General features: G+C 39.4%; 1 protein-coding gene across 3 annotated transcripts in view; it reads right to left on the bottom strand.

Moving 5' to 3' along the window:
- Window positions 1-26,713, bottom strand: part of LOC121528128 (disks large homolog 5-like) — a 57,974-nt gene that overhangs the window by 5,607 nt on the left and 25,654 nt on the right. For 2 of the 3 annotated variants that reach the window (XM_041815333.1, XM_041815334.1), the window contains exons 9-32: window positions 25,519-25,703; window positions 25,281-25,406; window positions 24,668-24,800; window positions 24,446-24,570; window positions 23,967-24,142; window positions 23,647-23,750; window positions 22,506-22,598; window positions 21,313-22,263; window positions 21,109-21,232; window positions 17,427-17,574; window positions 16,653-16,774; window positions 14,104-14,187; window positions 13,849-14,008; window positions 13,500-13,577; window positions 9,841-10,003; window positions 9,633-9,766; window positions 8,125-8,283; window positions 7,760-7,943; window positions 7,328-7,476; window positions 6,993-7,163; window positions 6,669-6,865; window positions 4,287-4,430; window positions 3,946-4,073; window positions 1,623-1,732 (exon numbers count right to left, since the gene is read on the bottom strand). In XM_041815333.1, coding sequence (XP_041671267.1) covers window positions 1,623-1,732; window positions 3,946-4,073; window positions 4,287-4,430; window positions 6,669-6,865; window positions 6,993-7,163; window positions 7,328-7,476; window positions 7,760-7,943; window positions 8,125-8,283; window positions 9,633-9,766; window positions 9,841-10,003; window positions 13,500-13,577; window positions 13,849-14,008; window positions 14,104-14,187; window positions 16,653-16,774; window positions 17,427-17,574; window positions 21,109-21,232; window positions 21,313-22,263; window positions 22,506-22,598; window positions 23,647-23,750; window positions 23,967-24,142; window positions 24,446-24,570; window positions 24,668-24,800; window positions 25,281-25,406; window positions 25,519-25,703 — 4,148 coding nt within the window. The remainder of the gene's footprint in view (window positions 1-1,622; window positions 1,733-3,945; window positions 4,074-4,286; window positions 4,431-6,668; window positions 6,866-6,992; window positions 7,164-7,327; window positions 7,477-7,759; window positions 7,944-8,124; window positions 8,284-9,632; window positions 9,767-9,840; window positions 10,004-13,499; window positions 13,578-13,848; window positions 14,009-14,103; window positions 14,188-16,652; window positions 16,775-17,426; window positions 17,575-21,108; window positions 21,233-21,312; window positions 22,264-22,505; window positions 22,599-23,646; window positions 23,751-23,966; window positions 24,143-24,445; window positions 24,571-24,667; window positions 24,801-25,280; window positions 25,407-25,518; window positions 25,704-26,713) is intronic. The other variant, XM_041815335.1, reaches the window with a different exon arrangement.

Raw genomic sequence — 26,713 nt, 5'->3', positions numbered from 1 at the left:
CTTCATGACAGTTCCCTTTGATTATACTATCAGTCTGTATGGGTAGGAATCCATCAGTATGACAGATCTTCACTTGGCACAATTTACTCACGCTTTCTGGCAAGAGTGCTCAGAATCAGTCAGATTAAAGGACATTTCCCGTCCTCTTCAGGTCACCCCTCAGACTTTCAAAAGAACTCCGGTCTGGACTCAAAACTTTGATGTTCTTCTCTTGAAGCCATTCTTTTGTAAAAACGGATGTATGCTTTTGATTTCAGTCATGCTGAAAAGGTGAAAGTCCTCTAGATCCTTGGCTTACCAGCCGATACCTGAAGGTTTTAGGAATTGTTCAAAATTCCCTCCACCTTCACTAAAACCTGAGATACAGCTGAAGAAAAACAGCCCCAAAGCACAAGAGCCCAGCACGCTTCAGCAAGGGTATGGTGTCTGTTGCCCATTTTAATGAGAAATGAAACAAAAACTGACTTTGAGATTGTCTATTTGTGACTTCAAAACTACATACTAGTGTTGTAATACAAGAAAATATATAGCACCATTCATATTTAAACCAATAAAGGGGCTTGACAGAGTTAACAATCAAACATTTATGGCATTAAGGACATCAAAGGCCAGCAAAAAGACATTAAACGTGAAATACATTAGGATAAAATATATATTTTTTAAATGATAACCCCTCCCATTTTCCCTTTTGTATGATCCCCTGAAGAGGAGGTGGGTGTCCCTTTTCTCAGACACACACAGACACAGTGTTAAATGGTCTGTTGCTACCTGTTGATACTGATTTAATTTGAATGTCTTAGAAAGATGGCTGTTTTGATAGTGATGTGACCGTGCCTAGTTTAATGTTTCATGCTCGCTAAGTTCAACAAGCGTTTTGTTCATGAAGGAGCTGCAGCTCCTCCTTTATGTCTGATGTTGAAGCTTACATTCATTGGAAACAAATACAACACAGTGTTACAAATACCACTTACAAAAATATTGTAAGCTGAGTTGGCAAGTTTTAAATAGATTTTTATAGCCCTTAACTTCTCAGAAAATAAATTTTTCTAAGCTTTACTTTCTCATAAACATGCCATGCAGTGGTTATCAGGAGCTATTATTTCTGGGTTATGCTTTGTGGCCGTTCCATTTTATCTTTTTAGATGGATTTTCTTTGGTTACACAGACCTTCGTAAGTCCCTACAGTGTGAGAATATAAGGGTAGTTATGAGCTGTTGAGGGTTACTCTCAGCCTATAGGAGACTCATGTTGTTTTTAGTGTTTTAACATGCTAGAAACCATGACATTAATACTTGACTACATCTTATCTACTTTTAAGTAATATCAGAGCTATATTCATGTTGCTTGGATTTGTCTTCTGTGTATCAGATATTAATATGCAGACAATGTTGATACCCTAACTTCAGTATAATGTCATTTTTTAAACGTTACATTCTCATGAACAGCCTCCATGACCAGGGGCTCAAGATGAAAGATCTCTTGTGTGTACCGCTCAGGCATCTGAGCCTCAAGGGAAGTTTAGTAAACAGCAAATTCACCAAAACACAAAGCACACCTGACATGCGTCGGGCAGGTTTTCAGGCAAAAAAACAAAAAACAAAAACAAAAACAGGATTACTCACTTTATCTGTTTGGCGTTTTTGTAGCGAATAAAGACAACGATTGGGTAGATGTGGACGCTGTGCAGACGTTCAATGGCGTGAGGGGCGATGTCAAGTAAACAGTGACAGTCCTAAGAGAGAAAATGAGACATGAAGGGAGGTCAGAGTTTAATCTCCTGGGATCTGAACAACAAAGTCTACATTTTCATGGAAACAGGCATAATAAAAACTTGTAGTTGGTTTTGATGAGCTCTTGGAATAAAATAATTGTATCCACTGCGTCAACTTCTACAATTCTACAACTGCTATTTCGCAGATGAACTATATGGACAATAGTATTTGACCACACTTGGCAATTATTTAATTCAGGTGTTTGAATCATACCTGTTGACACAGGTGTATAAAATCAAGCACCTAGCCATGCAGTCTCTATTTGCAAACATTTACAAGAAAAATGTGTCGTTCTGAAGAGCTCAGTGACTTCAAGCGTGGTACTTTGATGGATACCACCTTTGCAATAAGAAAGTTTGTAAAATTTAAGCCCTGCTGGATATTTCACAGATAACTTTAGGCGATATTATTAGAAAGTGGAAGCGTTTAGGAGCAACAGCAACTCGGCTATGAAGTGAAAGACCAAAATCACAGAGCCGACTGCTAAGTCACATGGTACGGATAGGAATTGATACGATTTTATTGATATTGATGCCATTATTGATTTTTCTTATCGATTAAATTCTTATTGATTCCTTCCAGTGAATTTTCTTTTTGGACTTTACAGGTTTTAACTGTTAACAACTCAAATTTTACTGAGTCTCTTTCTCTCTGAACACTGAAAAAGACGTATACCACCTTCAGTGAGAGTGAGTGACAAGCACACTTCAATTACAGACTATAATACACAGTTTTTATAACAAAGTGTTAAACATCAAGTGTTTGAAGATCCAAGGAGCAGTTTGTTTTAACTGACATATTTGTCTCTTCTGGATCTCTGAGCTTGCATTAGAATACAATAGTACTGCTCATTTTCTTTAAATGAAAAAACTTTAAAATAAATATAAAACTAGTCTCTGGATCCTAGATCTCTGGACATAGACAAATAAACTGAAATCTTGTACAAAAAGATGCATGCCTTGCATGAAATCACTGTTGGCCCACTCACTGTCACTCACATCACCCTGTTCACACCATTTTTTGAAAAATGAAGCCACATTTTTTACTGCTTTAGCCCTTTTTTGTGACTGTCCACCATGTTTACTTCCTCGACTTCTTGTCCAATTTGCCTACTGCCTCTCATGAGACCGTGTTTTTCAAGGCATGTGGAAGTAAGGCATTGATAAGGGAATCGTTTAGATTAAATGTAAACGATGTCGATGGATTTAACAAATTGGAACCAGTTCTCAGCTGAAACCGGTTCTCCATTCCTATGGTGCGTAAAAGTTGCCAATACTCTGCTGATTCCATAATTGAAAAGTCTTGAACTTCCACTGAAATTAATCTAAGTTCAGTCACCAAGTCCAAGGCCAAACGACTGATAGGAGTGGTGTAATGCACGTTGGACTGTGGAGCTGGGGAAATCTGTTCTGTGGAGTGACAAATTAGGCTCCTGTGTTTGGCTGTCAGATGGGCAAATTCGAGGGGAACATTGCCTGCCTGACTGCATTGTGCCAACTGTGAAGTTTGATGGAGGAGAGATAATGTATGGGGCTGATTTTCAGGGTCTTGGCTAGGCTAGGACCTTTTTCTATTCCAACATGACTGTGCAACAGTGCACAAAGCAAGGACTATAAAGACATGGTTTGAGAGAGCTCAGCAACATGTTTGAGCACCTTTTGGATGAACTGGAACAGAGATTGTAAGCCAGGCCTTCCTGTCCAAAACTAGTGCCTGACCTCATAGATGCTCTATAGAATGAATGGGAATACATTAAGTCTTGTGGACAGCTTTCCAAGAAAAGTGGAGGCTGTTACAGCTGCAAAAAGGGGCCAACTCCATATTAAAGCAAATGCATTTGAATACAATGTTACTACAGTCCCTGCTGGTTTAATGGTAACGTGGCCAAATACCTTTGTTCGTATAGTGTTCTGAGATTTCTGGGAGTAAGTACAGTACATGTAAGGATCCAGAAAGGAGGAAACAACATCAGTAAGCATAAACAAAGCTTCAGCTCCGATCAGACAAGGTGCTGACAGGCATTCACAGAGGCGATGTACAGACTGTGAAGAAGAGATTTTACTTAAATCTTCTCTCTGACAGGGGCTTTAAATCTAAAAGGATTTGGCTCCTGTTTGAAGCCAGTGCAGAAACTTTGAATTATAAATGTGGTATAAAATGTAATCCACTCTACCTTCTCTGTGATCTCTTTGATTGATGCAACAGTTGTCACATCAAAATGGCCGCTTCTGCGTTTGTAGTCAATGAACACGCAGTCCTTCACTCCACGTTCTATCGCCTGCTGAGATGCCTTCATGATCTCTGAAAGTACAATAAAAAACTTTCAAAATTTTTATAATTCAATCCATTGCATGCGTTATAAACCCTAACCTTTAATCTTCTATGATATTACTCCTTATTTTACTCCCTTTCAACAAAATGACATAAAAAATACAAATATGAGACACATGTGAATTTCTCCAGGAATAAATAAACTCTGTGCATGTTAAATTGTATGTTTGTGTGCTTACTCACCAGGCAGACAGCGGCAGAACTTCTCAGGAGCCTCCTTCACCAGCATGTCCTTAATGGCCTCCACTAACGGACCCAGCACCAGCACAGCTCGAGGAGACGAGCACTCCACCCTCTGAACCCGCTGGTACATCAGGCTCACTCCATCTGAGCAGAAAAATATTAAACTGATTTATTCTACAACCTACAGGCCAGCACAGAAATACAGCTGCTTTTTAATAAGCAAAGTTATGAGTTAATGTGTCCTGGGAAAAACTGTGTAGAGCCAGCAGACTTCTTATGGATCCATCCTGCTTTAATTCAGCACTTTGATAGCTCGTAGCTGCCAGACTACCAATAAATGCAAGTTAAACTAATATAAAGTACATCTGCAGTCAGACGGCAGACTTTTGATGAGCTGACACTCAGACAGGGTAAGAGAAAGCTGATTTTATTACTGAAGTGAAGCAATGAGAAGAATACTTTTATGCTGCTGGTACTGGTTTCACTTTTTAACTGTAGAAACAAAAATGTTCTCTCACCTTTTATTACTTAAACCTGTTCAACTGCTCACTAACATTAACATCTAATCAGCCAATCACGTGGCAGCAACAACTGCAAACAAGCACTAGCAATAATAGGAAATGGCCACTCCAAAACCTTCTTTTTGTTTTTTTTTTTTTAATAAAGCCATTCATTGTCTTTCTGCATGACTATGCTTGAGCTTGAGGTCACAAACTGATTGCCAGGCATTCTCCTTCAGGATTTTCTGGTAGAGACCAGAATTCATGGTTGCTTCAACTACAGCAAGTGGTCCAGATCCTAAAGCAGCACTAGACCATCACACTATCACCACCATGTTTGACTGTCAGTATGATGTTCCTTTTATGTAGTGCTGTGTTAGATTTATAAATGGTCAACTTTTGTCTCATTCGTCCACAGACTATTTTCCCAAAAGTCTTGAGGATCATCAAGATGTTTTGGGTTTTTTTTTTTGGCAAATGTGACACAAGCCTTTCTGTTCTTTTTGGTCTGCAGTGGTTTTTGCCTTGGAACTCTCCTATGGATGCCTTTGTTGCTGAGTGTCTTTCTTATTGTTGAATTGTGAATAACTGACCTTAACTAAGACAAGTGGGGCCTGCAGGTCTTTAGATGTCGTTCTTGTTTTTTTTGCAACCTCTTAGATGAGTTGTCAGTGCACTCTTGGAGTAATTTTGGCAGGCCGGGAAGGTTCCCCACTGTTCCAAGTTTTCTATATTTGTGGATAACGGCTCTCACAGTGGTGTGCTGGAGTCCCAAAGCCTTAGAAATGGCTTCGTTACCCCTTCCAGACAGAGGGCTGTTTGACTTTTTCTCATCTGTTCTTGAAATCTTTAAATTCAGATGGCAACATGATGTGTTGCTGAGATCTTTGAGCCTTCTTCACTTTGTCAGACAGGTTCCATTTAAGGGATTTCTTAGTTTAACAGGTCCGACAGTAATCAGGCTTGTGAAACTGAACTCAACTTTCCAAAAAATATGGCTTATCACAGTTTATCAAGGGGGGCATTTGGTATGTCACATATCACACATCTTTGTCTAAAATCAAAATTTAACCTGAACATTTAAGTGTGACAAATACGAAAACAAAAAGGAATCAGGAAGGGGGCAAAAACTTTTTCACAACACTGTACATGGCAATTGTTTAGTAAAGACTTGGTTTTTGTATATTTGTATTTGCATATGCGTGGTTTATTATATAGTGCTTGTACAGTCTGTGTTTTTAATTTTTTTAACTGTTTTTTTACTCCTTTTATATACATGTTTCTGTCTTAGCAGGTACCTAAGTACCTAATTTCTTTAGTCTTGTGCCAAGTTTTGATATCTCCTTGAATTATTTTCACTTTTCACTAATCTTCAAGTCATTTTTACCTCCGACAAGGAGGTTATGTGATCGGGAGGGTTTCTTCGTTTGTTAGTTAGTTAGTTTGTTTGTTAGCAACATAACTCAAAAAGTTGTGGACGGATTTTGATGACATTTTCAGGAAATGTCAGAAATGGCATAGGGAAGAACTGATTAGATTTTGGGAATGATCTGGATCACTGTCTGGTTTCAGGAATTTTTTAAAGGATTCTGTACTATTGGGAGATAGGGCTAACAGCTGGAGGTCTGCGCTCTCCGAGTGCTTTTCTAGTTATGTCAAACAGGTTGACATCTTTTGCTTCAAAATCAAAAATTCTAAATTACTTAAAAATTTGGCTCTTAATTCCTCCTAAATAAATTTAATGCTTTCTGAGTGGCTGGAGTTTTAAAATGGCATCTTATAGAAGTCTTAACAATCTCCATGTTTTAACTCAGCCCTGAACTGGAAGGCCAGCACTACCAGACTAGATTAGAAACTTCTGCCTCCGTATTTGATGTCTCACCCTCAGTGATGGGTAAAGAATCCGTGCTGATGGCGTCAAGAGCCATCAAGTCCTTCCCGTCTTTAGAACCGCTGCGTTTGTGCTTCAGCCTCCGGCGAAAGAAAGATCTGCGTGCAGCAGCCCCCAGAGTCTTACTGGTACCGTTATCATCTTTTATATCAGCAGAGCTGTGTCTCCTGTAGAACTCCTGATCCATCCTAGAGGAGATGTATCAGGCAGAGATATATATGAAAGACTGAGAAGGGTTCAACAGGATTTATTTATCATACAAAGAGAAAAGTCAAACATATATAATAAAACTAATACAAACTACGCCCAACTCACATGTATTTACTTGGAATCTGCCCTTTTTCCAGTTTTTGTGCATTCTCATCCAGCTGCCAGGCCATCCAAAAGCCGAAGTTTCCATTTGGTAGTGTGTCTTCCACGTATAGTATGTCGTCTTTATTAAAGCTCAGCTCCTGCTCTACCTCCGCCACACGCTCATAAAGTGCTCTAAAGACAGAAAGATGAACAATAAAGCCGTTATGAAGAATCCTCTGACCTCTGAACAAGGATATAACAGATTCAGCTGTCAATGATAAAATATTCAATGTAACAACAGGAACTGAAGCTGTATTCATTCTCGGTTTGGACAGTTAGATCAACAGTGAAAGCACCTTATGTAAAATCCATCTCCATGTGTCTCTTTGATTTCAGGGAGGCTGTCAACGCAGTTCTGGACCTTGAATGTGATTGTTTCTGCTGGTTTCAGCATTTCCAGGTAAGCCTCTTCTTTCGATTTGTTCTTCATGCTGACGCCATTGTACTGTTTGAAAAAAAAATACATCAATTACACAACAGACAAAAGGACACTGAGCTTGGCTGCCAATGAAGACTGACTCATCCCTTTCAGAAGCACCAAGCTGGGCTAGGAATAAATGTCAGTTATATATGCATGTAGAGACTTGGACTGAAATATGTTGCACACATAAACTGGAGCAATATAACATAAAATACTGCAATGTTTAATAAACCCTGAGCTCATCAATGTGTCAGCAGCAGCTGCCTATGTTATAGCTTCTGTGCAAATTGAATGACATTGTAGGTACCTCCAGTATCAAATCTCCAGGTAAAAGGCCATCAGGACATTTAGCAGGACTGTCATCATCCAGACTCTCCACAAAAATGCCTTGAAGGTTTCCTCCACAGATCTGAACCCCTAGCTCCGCCTGGATCCTCTTCAACCTCACCAGACGAGGTTCTGCAGACCCTCGCATACTTGATCCAGCAATCCTGGAAAAGAAAAGGTCACATGTAAGCTTTAAACGTCTCTCCTCACACTTTACCCAACCAAATTGCCTTTCAACAGATGTCATTTTCATATATGTTAGGAGAAGAAATACAAATTTGCCAGTTTCCCGAAGCAGAAGAATGCCTTTTGACTCTAAACAAGAAATACAAGAGAAATGAGCACCTGAAGGAGTTCTGAGGGCTGGTCGCAGGAGTCGTCTGTTTAGACGGCGGTGTCATGGTTCCCTCGTCCTGCTCGCTCAGGGAGTCAGCGTGGTTGTCTGGCGTCGTGGCTCCGCTGTCACGTGGAGTTGGCTGGTTGCTGATGGACTCCATACGGGAACTAATGACAAAAACAAAAAAAATGGTTTTACAGTTTGTCTCAAGCAACATCCTTCCTTTGGAAGAAAAAAATTGGTGAAAAACATAAATATATATATATATATATATATATATATATATATATAAAACTATGGACAAAATAAGCGGAACACAGCATGCAACATAGTAACTGTGTAATCATGATTATCTTGCTTTTTTATGCAAGGCCTTTATTTTATTTTTTTGCAAAATCAGGATTAAAATTGAAGAAAAATCTCAAGAAATGATCACTTTCTTTTAACCCCAATGTAACATTTTTTTTTTTACTTATGACATGTATGTAAATAATTGTGGTTATGAATCAAGAATTTATAAATTAAATATTTAAACATCAGCTGTAGTTTGCTTGTCTGCTGTAAATTTAAGCTTTGATTTCCCTCCAGATGTGGTGTTTTTGGCTGACAAAGAAGACATTCTAATTTTGCTAAAAGAGGAGCACGCCTTATTTTGTAATGTTTCATGCATTCATGTTGTAAACTCTGAGGGCGAGGCCAGCTAAACCTTTAAAACAAAATAGGCATGATATTTTAAATGATCATTGTTTTCAGCCTCTGCATTTTATCATCACTCGCTCTGGTTTAAACTCTGTGATTGGCCACATAGGAAGCTTCATAAATCACACATGGACCTTGTCGTAAGATGATTCTTCTAGGGATGGACGATATTATTGGTCTGGTATCATAATCGGCAGATATTAGCTTAAAAAGGGAAATATTGGTATCAGCAGATATCAAAATTTCTGCCAATATTTACAGCTGATATTTAGCCTAAGTATTTCAGCATATATCGACTGTAAATTTTGTCCATATATCCTAATAACTTAATGGAGTTTTAGGCTGAACCAACATACTTATGTCAGGTGAGGTCTTTTTCTTTATTTATCCTCATTCTTTAAACTTTAAAGTTTGTTTCCTTGGTTATCTTTAAACCTTAAAGTGTCCAAAAGGGCTGACATTATTTGTCCAAAAAGCATATTTAAATATCGGTATCGATATCGGCTAAAATGAATCTGTAAATATTGGCATATTGGATATCGGCAAAAATCCAATATCGTGCATCCCTAGATTCTACACCCAAGTCTGTGCTGGTTTCTACACCAGATTGATAAATGAGAGCCAATGTGCCCCATTTGTTCCATTGGTGCTGCCTGTTTAGCCATCATGTTGTGTTTTTATGCACTAACTGCAGAGAGAGGAGGATTACTGTCCTCTCTTCATAGTGAAAACAGCTCTGGCTCTGTGAGGACTGAAAGAACGGTTTGTTTGACAGCCTCAGATCAGTATTAATCATCATTGTTGTGTTGTTTCTTACCCTGATCGTGAGTGGTTTCCCAGCTGGAACATGTGAGGATTGTACTGAGCCAGAATGGTGACTGTATCACACTGCTGCCCGATTACCAGCCGGGCCTGCTGCTCGTTGGCATTGCGGAGGTTGATTCCGTTAAACTGGAAGCAGCAGTGATTCATTAAAAACAAAACCACACAATATAGCGATGTTAGATATTCAGCTGAAGTGTTACCTCAAGGAGCTGGTCTCCGTACTCTAAGCGAGCTTGGTGTGCGATGCTGCCGGCCGTCACTTTGGACACAAACACTCCCCCGTTCTCTCCGCTCACGATGGATATCCCCAACGGTTCTGCGCCTTTCTGAACCGTCACATTGCGTGGCTCCTCCAAGTATGGCCTTCAGAGGAAAAAATAACATTTGTACAACTGTAGGAAATAAACTTATAAAAGTTTAAGCATGCAACTCTGACAAACTCAAAATCCAACTCAAAAGTTTTCAGCTGTGCTGGGATGTTTTTACACAGTGCAGCTCTCTCTACTGTTATTTTTCCATGAATATTTCTTTAAATAAGATGCATGGTTAGTCTTTGTGATAGGAAAAGTCTCGACAATAGATAAGGGAGCTGTGTTAGATGTGCAAAGTGCATCTGGGATTCACACTCAAAGGCATGCAATCATACAAAATTGAACATCCTTCTGAATAAGTAATAAACAAAGATGATGCCTTTAAAACATGTTGGCAATATTTTATGACCACTGCTATGAAGGTTGTTTGTTGATCTTTTTGTTTTTTATGGTCATGTTTTTAAATATGAGAGGTTTCTACCACAGCCAAACACAGCTTAATGTGCTTTTTATTTTTATATTCTTTAACAAAAAAATTAAAAACTACATAAAGTTCATTAAAAGAGTAACTAAACCCTCAGACTACTTTTTCAGATGAAAACTTATGCAGATGGTGTTTTCTAAGTTGAACTGTTGATCTGTTAAGGTCAAAATCTTAACATCTGAGCACATTTAGATTTTATATTTTGGATTAAAAATACACACAACTACTGCCCTCTACAAGCTGAAACTGTCTACTGCAACTGAATATTTTTGAGAATTTTCTACCAGCAGATTTGGTGATAAATTATGTATGTGGTGCCATCTTTAATCACCACAGAGCTCAACAGTTACCACATTTTTCCATGACTGTTAACTTCACTCCTAGCAGCCTACAGCTGAAATTTGCAGTTCAAGGCGGCTCCATCAATCAGAGACGTTGCTGTGACACTCTAGGATTATATGTAATGTAACGCAGTCGCCAGAGAGTAAATAAATAGGGTATCTCTAAAATAAGATCATAATATACTGGCTGGTGTCTTCATTAACCTATTTATATCTTCTGTTAACGACCGCATCTGATTGGTTAAACGCAGACAGACACACAGATCGACTTAGCTGCAGTTAGAGAATGGAGGACAAAAGACGATCTCTGTATTCTTTGCTATTACTGCGCGAAGGGGACACAACACTACAAGAAAAGGCCAAAAACCTCTCCTCTGCAAAGACAAGCTGTCAGTGTGGCTTTCTGCTCTGGTTTTAACAAGAACAGCGGTCCAGGTCGGAGGAAACCACAGCGGTCCTACTGCAACGTCCAACAGCTAAAGACAGACAATACGGGACAAGCTCACCACCATGATCGCTGAAACAGACCGGGAGTAGAGCAAGAACATTTTTCTGTGACGCAAAAATTTAAGTGTTGCTCTCTGCGCTTGTTTGAATAAGACACGTTGTCTGGTGTAGACAAAAGCACCGCTGCGGCTCAGTCCCAGCTAATGACAGGCCTGCTAGAGTCATTAGTTGGGAGACAACAACTTATTAGCTGTATACAACAACTAACCCTTTCCCTGTCACTACCACATAATCATGCCAAAGCGGGGTGGCAGAAGAGCGACAACATCGTTTTCTTGTATGACAGATTTGCTGTTACAAGAGATTTTGAATAAACAATGTTTTTCCAAATATAAAGTGGAAATAAAAATCCAATTCCAAAAATATTTGGGTGCTACATAAAATGTAAAATAGAAAGCAATGATTTGCAAAGCTAATAAACCCACATTTTCTTCATAATAGAATATAAACAACACATCAGATGTTCAAATCGAGACATTTTACCATTTTGGGAAATTATTAGCTCATTTTGAATTTTATGGCACAACACATCTCATGAAAGTAGTAACAGGGCCATGTTTACGATTGTGTAACATCAGCTCTTCTTTTAACTACAGTCTGTAAACGTCTGGGAAGTGGCAGGGAAGTGGCTGGAATTTTGGGAGAGGAATGTTGTCTCATTCTTGTCTAATGTAAGATTCTAGCTGCTTAATAGTCCCAAGTTGTCTTTGCTGAATTTATTGTTTCTCGATGTGCCAAAATTTTTCTTTTGGTGAAATGTCTGGACTGCATGCTGGCCAGTTCAGCCAGTGAAGCCATGATATTGTGATGGATGTGGTATGTGGTTTATTAATGTCTTGCGGAAATATGCAAGGCCTTCCCTGAAAGATATGTTGTCTGGATGGGAGCATATGCTGCTCTAAAACCTCAATCTACTTTTCAGCGTTGATACCTTTCCAGATGTGTAAGCTGCCCCACACCATAGATACTAATTCAACCCAAGATCTTCAGAGATGCAGGCTTTTGATCTGTGCGCTGATAATAAGATGGATGATCCTTCTCTTCAGTCTGCAGGACATGGTGTCTGTGCTTTACAAAAAGATTATCTAATTTTGATTCACCTGACCACAGAACAGTTTTCTATTTTGCCTCAGTCCATTTTGAATGGGTTTTGGCCCAGAAAGGACAGCAGTGTTTCTGGATCGTGTTCGCACATGGCCTCTTCAGTTGCATTTGTGGATGGCACAGATGTCACTGTGTTGGCAGACAATGATGTGTGGAAGTGTAGCTGAGCCCATGCAGTGATTTCCAGTACAGAATCACACCTGTTTTTAATGCAGTGTAAGCATCCAATATTGACCTTCGGCCATGTCCCCTTGATTGGGCTTGTTGCTCCTTGTCCCTTATGTGCTGTAGAGAGTTGGATATTCAAAGTCTTTGCAATTTTTCATTGAGGAACATTTTTTCTGAAATTTTTAGATGCAGATTTTTGCAGATTGGTGAACCTCTGCCCATCCTCACTTCTAAGAGAGTGCCTTTCTAAAATGCTCCTTTTATACCCAGACATGTCACTGCCCTGTTGCCAGTTAACCATATTAGTACCACTTATTCTTCCAGCCTTTAGTTGCCCCGCCCCTACTTTTATGAGATGTCTTGCTGCCATTTAATTCAAAATGAGCTAATATTTTTCATGAAATGGCAAAATTTCTCCATTTCAACATCTGATATGCTGTTGATGTGTAATTGTGAGTAAATATGAGTAAACAGTGCCTCAAATTTTTGGAATTGGGGTTGTACAACATATGTCTTCAGCATAATCATAAATCATTGTTTCACACACATGTAGCTTGTGGTAAGTCATACATGAATAGTTATGACAATATGGCCAAAAACAGAATCTAAAAAGGCAGCATGGACTGAATGATGCTGTGGCTGATTAGGGACAGTAAGAAGGAGGGATTGGATGTTTTATTCCCCAGCTCTTACATGATGATCTAAAAGCATTTTTTGAAAATCCAGGGTAGATGCACCTCAGCTGGAGCTCTGGGGTTTAGTTACTCTTTAAATCAAATCAAGTTTATATTGAGAAAAATGTAAATATATATTTAGCAGTCACTCAAGGTTAGTGTTTGACATTTCTACCTGTAGCGTGGATGTGGTAGATCTTAGGAAGCATGCTCTAACTGTCCTACAGATGGTGATTATACTGTTCATGCTACAAGCAGCTCTGGACAAACCTCAAGCATCTTAAAGAGAGGAACTGTGGCTTTACTGCCAGAGGAAGTCTGACAGAAGAAGAGTTATAAGAAACACATCTGAGAAAGAAAGACAGAATATCATCACCCACAGCAGGAGGGAGAAAGACAGGTTAAATGAACAGCAGCAGAGAAAAAAAAGATGGCTTAACATGATAGATGGAGGCTGTGTGTTCTAATGATATGAGATGGAGCCTCACAGCTTTGTTTACTACTCTACAGGCACTAAATCACAATGAAGCAGACAGAAGTACAGACAAATGGAGGAAAACATGTCGTGTTCTGCTGAATGATGGCGGCGTAATGACACGGACGCGGGGGCTGGCCCTACCCATCCTTCCGCCTGTCACCAACTGGAGCGGGGCTGACTGATATCCTAGGCTGGATGGAGATGGAGCTCTGGGATTGGCTACTGGTGAAAGACGATGTCTCCAGGTTGACGGGGGACATCGGAGGTGTCGGACTGCTGCACTCAGAGTGTGAGAGGGAGCCTGGAGTAACAGAGAGGAAAGGGATGGAGTCAGATTTGATGTTTACCTCTGTAATGTTTGTTATGAGACAACACAGGTTTCAAACTGAAAGGTACCTCTGTCAGATCCTGTAGAGCGAGGATATCGAGCTGGAGGGATCTTAATGCGCTCCGCTCGAAACTGTAAAGCACTGGAGGAGCCTGACAATACAAAAAGAAAATTTATTATAGTAGAGTTTCAAAGACAAAAATCAGACTTACTTTTGTGGTAATTTAAGAATATTTCTTTATTATGGGAGTAAACTTTTGACCTTTTTAATGAATTGTGATTGACTACTCTGACAGAAAACTACAAGAATCAACCAAAACCCTTAATTAAGAATTAAGATGCTTTTTGTATGTGTAGTTGCAGCAAGTCAGGCTGGCTAAAGCTATCTTAGAGGCAAGATTAGCCCCACTAGCACCATGTCTTCACCATGAAAAATGAGAAAAGTTTGAAATTTAACTTTCTAGTGTGTGAAACATCTGCCCGATAACTGCATAAATCATAATCACAAACACTAAAATTGATATTGAGCTCAGGATCATTAAACACCATGACTCACTGATTTGAGAACATCTGCACCACCTACATTTGTCTTTCAGACACTCTTAACACTTCAAAATCCTAATCAATTTGGGAAAACAACAAAGTAAACAAAAATGAATGATGTATAAATTTTTTAATGAAACTTACACACCTACAAGATTAATAATACGGGATTAATCAAGGACAGTTTCTGTTGGAAGCTGGAGCTTCTGAAGCATTCGTTACAATTTTATCTGCCCACACTGTCTGTTATGTCTTCTTTGAGATAAAAAAAAAAAAAGCTGCAGATAATTTATTTGTACAATTGTACAGTTTGCTGCACATTTATCAAGTCTGCTGTGCTCCTGCCCATTTTGTTTTCTGTTTATAGATTTATTTTTATGTTTGTTTTACCTTATCTACTTTCATAACTGCTTCTACTAACTTTTTGAGGTACAAAAACGGGCTGACCCCTTCCTATATTTCTAAACTTGACAGCCAAGATGGCATGAGCAGCACTGCTCCTTTGAACAGACCAAAAGTCGATCAGGGAGTAAGCTAACGAAGAAGGAAACACAACAAACACAGCCATTGAGACCAGGTAAACATGGAGCATGAAGTTCGATGGAAAAAGAAAGTGAGGGCCAATTTGTCCATATTCGGCAAGAATATAAGTGTTTCTACAACCTGTCCCTTAAAACGTACCACAATCCAGCTGATAAACAGAGGAGCTGGAGCAAAATCGCTACTACAATGGATAAAGCAGATAGCTAACATCTAGAGACATTAAGTTTGTTTACTCTGTAGTCACATTTGAACTCGCAAGATTTCAGGTTATGAGAGTGGAGACTCTGGTTTTCGGTAATGCATCTGTTAGTGTGTGGTATGCTGTGTTGGACTTCTCATCAGCACATATTATGAGAACAAAACAGCTAAATCTGCCATCTTGTGAGGTCACATTTTAAAAAATCAGTTAAGTCCAGAATCACTTCATAATATGGCCTTAAATACTGTTTCAAAAATACATCCCTCAAGGTGCAGTTAACGAAAAAGCCATCAGATGGCGGCAGACGCTTAACTGCATGATGTAGCGCACACCTCACACACCAAAACAAGTTAGTTCTCACTCTGGTAACGTGTCTGTCTACTACCAGCAAGACTAAATACAAAGTTGCATGATTATTTTGAGTTTCTTCCAACACCAGAGTGTCAGTGTCATGCAAACTGTGCAATAAACAAGGTAAAACACTGCAGCAACACCAATCTTCACTGACACAAGATACCAAGCCAATTAGAAGTTAGCAAGTTAGGCTCACAGCGCTAATCTGTATCATCCCAATCAGCACTGAACTATGCAGTAAAACCAAAATTTTCCTCAACTCCCAAACAGGATCAGGAGATTGAAAAAACAGCCTTTTATGCTGTTTATGATGATCCAACGTCAACCAATCAACACTAAACTTTCCAGGCTTGATGCAAGAAAACTCCCTCATCATTTCAGGTGTTACAGAACAGCCTGGAACTCCTTCAGCATTAAACAGGTATGCTCAACAAGTATCACTACAAACCTTTTACACAACCCTTCATCCTAGCTCCACTCCATCACAGCTGACAAAAACAGACAAGAGAAACCACGGTATGAGAGACAACCTCATCTTCATATGCACTCAAACACAGATAAACCTGAAGAAACAATCAAGAAATTCATGCTTGCAGCTCAAATTACTCCTGACCAAATCAACAATATAACCTGTAACTACAACCACCGCCTTGGAGGAAAAACGGCAAACAACCACAACATAAAATGGTCAAATTCAGAGACTTTAAATGCAGGACTCATACAGCACCCAGGAGGAAAAACTTTATGGACTCTGGACTCAAGTACCATTGTTCCTTCCTTTGAAGCCCTAAGAGACTATATGGACCTTTTTTTTTTTTTTTAACAAATCCAGAGGTGCAAAATCAAATAACAGGGAGTAGCGTGAAAAAATTGTTGTCATGTGGAGTAATTGAATTTCTAAACACAAGAATCAACATGTAAGCCATGTTGAATGTTGGAAGAGTTGAGATTTGTCTGAAACTAGGACTCCATACGTACCCAGTCTGGCGCTAGAGGGCAGCGAGTTGGTGCTGTGCGGTGGTTGGTTGCAGCCCGTCTCTGTCGAGTCTCCACTGCGCTTGTGGCTGAGGTCCAAACTGTGGCGACCTTGATGCTGGGGGCTAAAAGTGGAGAAAAAGGCCTCAGTGAGTCCCTGGGTGGTCAATTATTCAACCCAGAGCAAGATATAATTTGCTCCAAGCCATCTGTTCATGAGATCTGGGGCGCCATGAATATTACTTTGAACAATTAATGCTCCATCACAGAGTTCATTAAATTCAAATAAAGTCAAATAGATAAAAGAAGCACCAGTGGTGAAATTAATCACTTCTTTTAGGGACAATTATAGGAAAAAAGGTGGCATTTGAAATGTTAAACAAAACAAAAGCAACAGGAAGCGGCGATGCTCTCTGAGTCAGAGGCCTCTCTTCCAATTTTTTTGTTTTTTAACCAGCAATCCAAAAAAAGATAATACTTCTTTTGCAGAGAAATTGAAGAGAAAAAGAAACAGAAAAACCTTCCATTTGTTGGGAGGAAAATAAAAAAATCAACATTTTTTCTTGATGAGATCTGTTGATCAAACTACTACAAGTTTTTTAATCTGCCCTTGCTACTGCCCTTTGTCACTCCGTCATAGATTTGTCAGGGTAAATGTTTCTATCTTTGATTTCTATGCCAGATCAAAATAACAGCATTGAAAGGAGACTTAATGTAAAAAAAAAAAAAAATGAAGGGGGTTTTTAAACACAAAATAGCACGAGCAGATGTTAACACCTTGTGTGTGGCTGTGGGTGGATGCCTGAGCCGGGAGCTGGAGGACAGTTGTTGTTGTTCTGGATCTCGTGGCTCCAGGCGGTGTAGACTGGGTTCCTCATCACAGCTGTGACAGCAGGACATGGGGCTAAACCTCGCTGTGCTGGGTCTGAAGGAAAACAGAATTCAATCAATAATCCCATCAGACTGAACGTGGATAACAGGAAAAGAAAGACAAGTGTGCAAACTTTACAGCTGACTCAATTTCCTCTTCACTTTAGGCTACAATATACCAACCTTGTATCTCCATTTTTCATGTTTTTAGTTTTCTTCATTAATCAGTGCTAATGGTCAGCCTTAACAAATTACAAAGTGATAAAAGGTTTTAAAAAGATGCTGACTATGACCATTCAGTGTTAAACTGTTAGAAAAGTACAGCATTATTTTCATTCTCTGAAAAGTTATGATTTGGAGATAGGTTTTTGCTCAAGGCTGGCAATATGCAGAATTTCGTACCGAACCATCTGTATCAATAAAAAAGGACTATCCTGTGTTATTCTAGTTGAGTTCTTATATTACCTCAGATTAACACTGATCAGTGTTTATTGGTTTACTCTCTAAGATCTAATGCCTGCTTATAAAATGCTTTCCAAAGGCGTATTATCACTTGAAAATAATTTCTAATAACCTGTGGGTTTTGCCGTCTCAAGACAGACAAAAAAAAGAAATTAAGGCTTAAATCCTTGGCTTCAATTGTAAATGAAACCTGCTACTTTAATCACATTTGGCCCCTGAGTTACCAGCTCAACTCTTCTCCTGTTGTCCCTCGATGGAAGAATAAATTTCTCAACTCCATTCGATCTGTACGAGTCCCTTTCTGCTTTCAAGAGAAAGCTAAAGACTCAGCTCTTTAGAGAACACTATGAATTTAGCTAGACTCATTCTCCGCTGTTGTCCCCAGGGGTAGAATGAGTCTCCCGACTTCAGTTGGCACGCACTGTCCCGATCTATGTTGGGGTTTTTGCATCCAGCTCTTTGTGAGTGACCCAGCACTACTTTGGCCAGTATTTGTTGGTGAAGGCATTTTAACTAATGCTGATGAAGAGGGGCCATGTTAATGATTTGGGTTTGTTTTTATCTTAAAATGATGAATCATCAATCAATTGAGTAAAAGTCATCAACCCCATCCTCTTTCAACATGCTGTTTCACCACCAGGCCTTGACTAGAGTCTGCGTTCTGGGTTGTCTTCTCATCTTTTATACTTAACTTTTTATTGTTTTTCAAACAAAAGATAACATCAAGAACACCAAAACATAATGAGACATTGCCAGACATAAAAAATCAAAATTAGAGGTTTCAATACTAGTTACAAGGGGATTTTAACATATTATTCCAAAACTGTAAAGTAATCAGAGCTTATAGTAAAGGAGTGGTAAATGAATTACAATGATGTGAATATGCCTAGGCAGACCACCAGAGATGTTATTTATTCTTCCAAGTATAGTTTCCATTAAGCCCATCTTTTAAAATAAGTCTTTTCTCAGTCTCAATAAGAAAGTTAACCTTTCCAACTCATGCATTTCTTTAATAATTTCAACCCAGTTATCTATTGTGGGGGGATCTATCTGTAATCATTTATGGGTGATGGCCTTTTTTGCTGCTACTGTAAATATTTTCCACAAGTATCTATCAGATCCCTTTATTTCTTCAGGTAGATCACCTAAATAAAGTGATGTAAGAGTCAAGGGGAACAATTGTCCAAGAATCTGTTGCATGATGGTCCAAATATTTTTCCATAACAGTTGCACCTTTATGCATCTCCAGAAAATATGAAGGTGATCTTGACTTATTGATTCATTTAATTCCTTCTCCCATCTTATTTTGATATAATTTGTGGTATTCCTTTACTGTTTGATCAAATTAGTAGTGCCTTTATATGCTTTAATAGTTTACTGTATTACATCACTAAGTTCAGTATTTGCTTGATTTTCCTTAATTGTTTTGAAGAAATAATTTCTTAATTGCAAAAATCTAAAAAAATCAAAGTTCTCCAAGTCATATTTTTCTTTTAGTGTTTGAAAACTTTGCACTGTGTTCTTTCCCATTATTTTACAGCATAGATACCTCTATTTGTCCAACACTTAAACCCACAGTCCACACTATTTGGTTTAGGCCACCCATCTCAGTTGTTTTATTTGCGTCCACAGGTCTAATTTTTTCATGATGTCAAACCAGACATGCAGAGTAAATGAGATATACGGATTCAATTGGTTCTGATAGGTTAACACTAAATTATGGTCTCCAATCATTGCTGGAATTGGGATACCTTCAAATTCACTCTCCGTCTCCTTCCATTTTGCTTCATATCCACTTTCACACCATAAAGTTACAGTTTTTAATTGAGTAGCATAGTAATAATCTCTCAGGTTGGGGAGAGACATCCTACCTTTTTCTTTCCTTATCATTAATGTGCTATACTTTAATTCCTCGTTTTCTGCCGTTCCAAACAAATCTGAAAATTTGCTTATCCCATTCATGAAATTGTTTGTTCTGGATTTTAATTGGTATTGACATAAACAGATGTAACAGCCTAGGTAAAATGGACATTTTTATAACATCAATTCTTGCACTAAAGCTAAGTAATGATGTAGACCAATTGCTAAGATCTTCCTTAATTTTCCTGTTAACAGTTTCATAGTTCTTTCTCTACAGGTCACTGGGACAATGTGCTAACCACACTCTTAAATATCTGATTGCTGTTGTCTTCTCGTCTATAGTCAACCTCTGTGTCATTTCCCTGCTCAGGTTGTCAGCCACCGTCTTTGTCACAATTCATCTTCAAAACCTTTTTCATCCATTGACTTTTTCTGTTTTTAGGCTAAAGAGGCCTAAACTAAAACACTTTTTAGCCTTACAGTGTGTATTTTAGCCATTGTAGTTCATTGGTCACGTGTCTTTAAAGCAATAAGATCATTCAAAATGCGCTGATGTCACATCAGTGACTTCGCTTCTCAGCTTCTCATCAATTCTTTAAGATATAGTCATGCAGATGTTGCATCTGGTCTAAATGGGACAAAGCTCCTCTGAGGTACCCTTAGGTTAGTTTGCAATGATTATGGCAGCTCTTTTGGACTTTTTCTTGTACTTGTGTGAATTTTAAAGATTATCTGATTGTGCTCTTATTTAACAGGCACTCATCAGGAATCTTTGCCATGAAAAATGTAAACAAAGACTGTTTTGGCACACCTACACCACAGAAGCAGTTTCAGGCATTATGAATAGCTTTATGGGGGGCGCAAATGGCCGGGCAGTTAGGCTGCACCCCATATCAAGGGTTAAGCCCAGCCTGTGGTTCCCTTCCCACTGTCTCATCCCTGTTCTGACTCTATCCATTATCCTCTTCTCTGAATAAAGGCATAAAAAAAAAACAAAAATAGCTTGATGGAATTAATCTGTCTTCTTCCTGATGATCTCTTCGCTCTTGTAGTTCATACAGAGAAATCATACCAGCTTAACACTCATAACACATCTACTGTATTTCCCACATGAGAAGTGAGATATCAAGTCCGTTTTATGGTGAAGTTAGGCTATAAGGCTTGATATGTTTTTAGTACAGTGACACTGTTTATATCCTTTGATTAAACATTCACATTGCAGCACAGTAAAGTTAGGAAAGAATACAAAGTTTGGTTATAGACTTACGTCCTGTGATGCTGTTGTTGCTGGGTGGAGCAAAGTTGATGCTGTACCGATTTGTTCGTAAAGGAGAGAAGCGTAACAAGTCCATTGGCTCTGGGGAGTGCTCATCATTGGAGAAACTCTGCACCTGCAAGAAGTAAACAAACAAATTTGTAAACAAACCACTAAAAACACAGAAAAGAGCCAGATCAAGACAGTCTCAGTTACCTGCACTGGGATGGGAATGTGTAACGGAGTCACATTTCGCCGCAGTGCCGGTGCAGATTTCGGCCGGTACCTCCTCTTTGGCGCTTCCCCTGTTCTGTGTCGACTCCCTTCTTCCTCCACTGGTTTCTTATTCTCTCCTGAAGGAGCATGGCTGTAATAAAACTGGTTCCCGGCCTCTCCCTCCACCTGCGGACTCTTAGCCTGAGCCGGCGAGGCCGGAGGAGTGCCCGTGGTGATGGTGGAGTCACTCGCTGAGCTGTTCTGCTGCCGGTGTTTGAACCTGAACGAGTCGCTCCTAGCTGGCGGGGTGGGCGGAGTCTGAGCAGATTCAGACACTGAACTCTGCGGTGAGTGTTTTGGCATCTGAGACAAAGACATGTAGTCCAGTTTCGAGGGCACCTCGGGTCTCCTGAAAGCAGCCACATCAAAGATGGATTTCCTCTGTTTGACTTTTTTGTAGATGGAGAGCTGTGCGCACTCTGCAATCGACGCTGCTGCTATTACTTTAGGCCACGTGCCTCCGCTGGGCTTCACTGGAGGGTTCTGCAGGTGCTCCTGAGGTGAGCTGCAGTCAGAGATCACAGGCGTAAAGGTGAAGGGGCGGTGGTGGAGCTCTTGTCTCCTGTAGCAGAAGTCCGGGTGGGGCTCAGAAGGGCTATGGGAGGAGGAGAGGGAGCGGGAGTGGAGGGAACCATTGGAAAAAGGCTTATGATGGCAGTGTGAGCCGCTGCTGTCAAGAGAGTCGCCTACATCTTTACATGCATCGTCCCCTCTGCCCCCTAAGTCACAGCTGCAGACCTCTGTCTGTGTGGAGCAGTTGTGCTTGGGGCAGTTGTGCTTTGAGTTCCTGCAGCTCCTAGAGTGGATTTCACAGGGTTGGAGACGAGAGAGCTTCTCAGAGTCCCGTAAACTTTCAGCTAAACTCTGACCAGAGCAGCTCTGTGGGAAGAACTGGAAGAGGGAGGAAAATGGAGGAATGGTTGTTTTAATGGAGTTTTAAGCACATGAGGATTATATTTTAACCAAAACCTCAGAGCCTTGCACTTCAGGAAATGTTAGCTAAGTTTCATCACCATTTCAGAAATATCTGACATCAGGATCGCTAAAAAAACTCTGTAGACATTATTTAGCCAGAAAAATCTACTCATTTGCCTTTCATGGAGCCAATACCAAATTAGGTATTAGAACTTTACCTTCATAAGGGAGATGCTGAGAGAATCCCGGCAGTTCCTCAGCAGAGACTCGCATTCAGAGAGTGTTTTGTTATCGAGGGCTATTCCATTAATCTAGTTTGACAAAAAACAAAAGGATGGAAAAGTCATGCAGACAGAAGGTTCATCAAAAAGAGAATTCATAGAAAAAAGCACAATACTTCTTGAATGTAGCAGGCCAAAATATTGCAAAGCTCACAAAGTATGACAGCGAGAGATGGTGACCTTTAAAAACAAACACTTTAAAAGATAAATAGAATAGACACACGGGAGAAGGATGGGAATAACAAAGTCATCTCTTTTTCTAAAATGGACACCAGAAGAGGCTCATCATCAATATTGCATATTGACGGATGCTTGCAGATAAAAACAAATTGAATAATCACTGATAGTAGGAACAATAAAATACACCCATGTTGTCAATACTAACTACTGAGACTGTAAACTACAAATATGAGACCATACGCTACATTTGGAGATTTCAATATCTGATATGTTATCATAACAAAACCCTGGTTCTTTACCCAGATGGACAGTAGAGGGCAGCAGAGGCCTGAATGAAATAACACTCTCCTGGCACTAAAGGTGCAAAATGCACTGAACAAAGCGCTTCAAAATCAGTAAAGCAAAACACAAACAGAAATTAAGAAAGCCAATGGGACAAGCAATCAAATATGAGACCTTCCAAACAGGAAAAGTCAATAAAAACCCATAAAATCCGTCATCAACAACAGGACAGCCAATAAAACTGTGTGAAGTCAGAAAAAATTCTACAACAAAAGCATGGTAGCATAGAACAGAACAGAATAACTCTGGATTTGCCACTAATGGTGGAAATTTAACATAGTTGCTCAATTTGACTGTCTTCATGATAGCCTGGATGATTTTTATGCTTTTAAAATCAGTTAACTTTATGGGTTGGATTTCATCTATTATTTATAGAGTGAAGAAAGGTTTAGGAATAAATGTCTCCTTGAATACATTGTTGGGTGCTGAAGGGACCCTTGAAGACCTTTCTGAGTTGGAGAGGATGGATATTTTTGGCTCCGATACTTCTAGTTTATTTCCCTTTGTCCTATCAGTTTGTTTGATGTAAAGAGGCATTTGTATGCAGCATACTCACCGCTAAAAGTCTGTCACCTACAGTGAGAGCACAGTCTCTGGCTGCTGGACTTCCTGGAGCCAAAGACGCAACAAAAACTCCACTTTCCAGACCGATACCACTGTCTAAAGGAAACCAGAAGAAGGATTAGAAATTGTAAAACATATTACCAATACAATCTACCTATCATATCCATTTATTAAAAAAAAAATCCCTACACATCTAAAAGAAAATCGGTTATGTTTGTAACAGAAATAATGGTAACCACTTAAAAAATTCTGCCTGTTAGCATTACTGATTAAATGGTTAAATGTCTTTCTTAGTCTGAGCCTGAAATAGACCTTTGTGTCCAGCCAAGTTGATCTGAACCGGAGTGATGACTCGTCCTCCCAGTGACTTCCTCCTGCGTACCACCATGTTGATCACTCCCTCGCCACTCAGCACCGCTTTGATCACCTGCTTCCTGTCCTTATTGGTCAGGTCCACGTCGTTTATTTTCAACAACCAATCATTCACCCTGCACACAAGGAAGAGAGGACTGTATCAGTGAAAAAAATGGTGTGAATAAAAATAAGATCGGCAAAAACATATGCCAAACAACATGTGGTTGTTATGTTTGTCTGCATGTTAGAAGGGACTTTCCTAACTTTAGACAATGTTTAAATGCTTAAGGCAACATTTTCTTCCACAAATGTGTTAAAGGATTGTTTTAAATGCAGACAAAATCTGAAAAATCTACATTTCATCAACCTGGATATGGTGAATGTTCTCATAAAAAGTCTTATTTATTATGAAGGTGGACCAACAGTGATGAACATACCTTAATCTTCCTTCAGCAATACTTCCTTTATCCACCTTACTGACAAAAATGCCACAATCTCCCGGTAAATACGGATCATTTACCCCTTCAGCAATATCAAACCCAAGCGCTTTCAAATCCATGTCCTGAATAACAGACAAAAATATATATACAGAAAAAAATCATGGCGGAAACTTTGATTTAAAATTAATTGACTGAACTGAGAATGAGAGAAATTCTTACTCTGTGCTTTTCAATTTCTACAACTTCCGTCTCCCATTCCATTGAGTCCGTGTCGATGGCTGAATCGTGAGAACTGTGAGCCATCAGCTGACGAAACCTCGCCTCTTTTTCTAACTGGTCCTCCATCTTTTCTCTGCAAGGAAAAACCAAACTATAGTGACTCTTAAATGCACAGCATGTGGATTTCACAAGTAAACGTTAAAAGACGGAGCAACAGAGTGGCAGCTGCTGATTCTTTATGTAGCACACTTTGACGTCCTGTAAAACATCCTGTTTTTAAAACATATAAGGTAACTCAACTTGATTAAAGAAGGATATAACATAGGAATAGTAGTTTGTCTTAGTTAAAAATTTCAGTGTGAAAATTCTACTTTGAATGAGAACAGACTTATTCAGAAATGTTCTAAACCTTTTCCCACTTTGTGGCTTTATTCCTCCACGAGGTGGCACCTAAGCTCCAGTATGTAATCTACATTATGATACCAAACACAAGGAGTTCAGACTCTGACAGAAGAAGACTCTCCATGAATTCAATCTGTGTTTTTCAATCTTAAAATAGAGCCTGAGATGACATATGTCTACCAGGAGAGAAAAGTTTGCAGGAATGACTCACTTCAGTTCTTTAAGTTCCCGCGCAGCATCGTTCTTCTGCTTCCTCATGTCATCCAGATTCCTCAGAGCGTCTGCCAGATCACTCACAGCTCTGTCCCTCTCTCGCCTCAGGTTGTCACAAAGCGTGCTGACAGATACGCACAAATAAACAAATCTATTCTCATCCCCGTATTCCTGCAGTAACATGTGTTTGTATGTAACTGTAAGAGATTTCTACACCACAAAGAGACAATCCTCACCGTATGCTCTCCCTCTCAGCCACTATCTTGTCCCTCTCCTGGAAGGCCCAGTCCCGGCGACATTTGGCTACCTCGGCCTCCTGCAGGGCCTCCTTCAGCTCCTGAGAAATGGCCTCGTATTGCTTCCTCAGCATGTCAATCTCCTTGTTGGCTCGCTCCATGTCCAGAGTGGCCGAGTCTTGTTTCTGAAGGGAAAAAATCAGGGGATGAAGGTCAATATGTTACTAAACAAAATATGTAAACAGTACAGTACTTTAAATCCAACACTGTGCTCGATGGCAGAGCAGGAATACTTTATACTCAAACCTCTGTAACTGATTAGTTTGACTGCTGTCCTAAATAAGTATGATGTTACTACCAAGTACTAGCTTGCACTGCAGCTTCTGAGGTTTTTTTAAGTAACTAACTGAATGATAAGAAAACAAATATAATAATAAAATCTTGATCCTAACTTGTGGTGCGCCTTCTTTTCATTCAAATAATTAAATTACAGCATTAAATAAATACTTTTCATTATGTCCTTCTTTACACAAGCACAAGCAAGAATCATTCCACATGTCCTTTTTCCCATATATAGCCAAAAGCCATGTGCTCAGTTTTTACATCATCTCTACATGCAAGACCTCTAAAATTGGACCTGGCTAAACTTTTGATGCAACAGACTGAAACATCATCTGCTTACTTTTCACATTTGAAAGTCAAATACATGCAAACACATTCCTGGTGGATGACTTAATAAGATGAAGGTTGTAATTCATCTCTTAACTCCAAACTCAATGTTCACAGAAACTTTTCACAGAGAAAAAAGTGTTCTGCAGTTTTATCAGCCACTGAGCAACAGGGATGGGAAAAGCAGGAAAATTCACAATTCCAGGCAATTTACTACAAGTTTTGGGAGCATGTTTCATCGCTGATCAGAGTAAATGAAAAGGAAAATTGTCATGTGGAAGCTGAAGTCTGTGCCAGGACTGCATGAAAGAGTCTTTTTTTTTTTTCCTTCAAGCCTTCAGCTGAAGGCAGTGGTTTATTTTGATGCACAATGCTGATATGCTTCTCCTCTACAAGATCTGATGTATTTTTTATAACAGTGATAAGATAATGTAATGTTAAGCCACAGAACCTGTGAGACTCCATAGCAGTAAGAGCAATGTAATATGTTACTGAAGCACACTACAGTACATCATGATAAGATACG

This window comes from Cheilinus undulatus, linkage group 20 (assembly GCF_018320785.1).
Source record: "Cheilinus undulatus linkage group 20, ASM1832078v1, whole genome shotgun sequence".
Classification (NCBI taxonomy): domain Eukaryota; kingdom Metazoa; phylum Chordata; class Actinopteri; order Labriformes; family Labridae; genus Cheilinus; species Cheilinus undulatus.
Note: the sequence above shows the minus strand (reverse complement) of the source record. Positions and strands in the feature narration are given on the sequence as shown.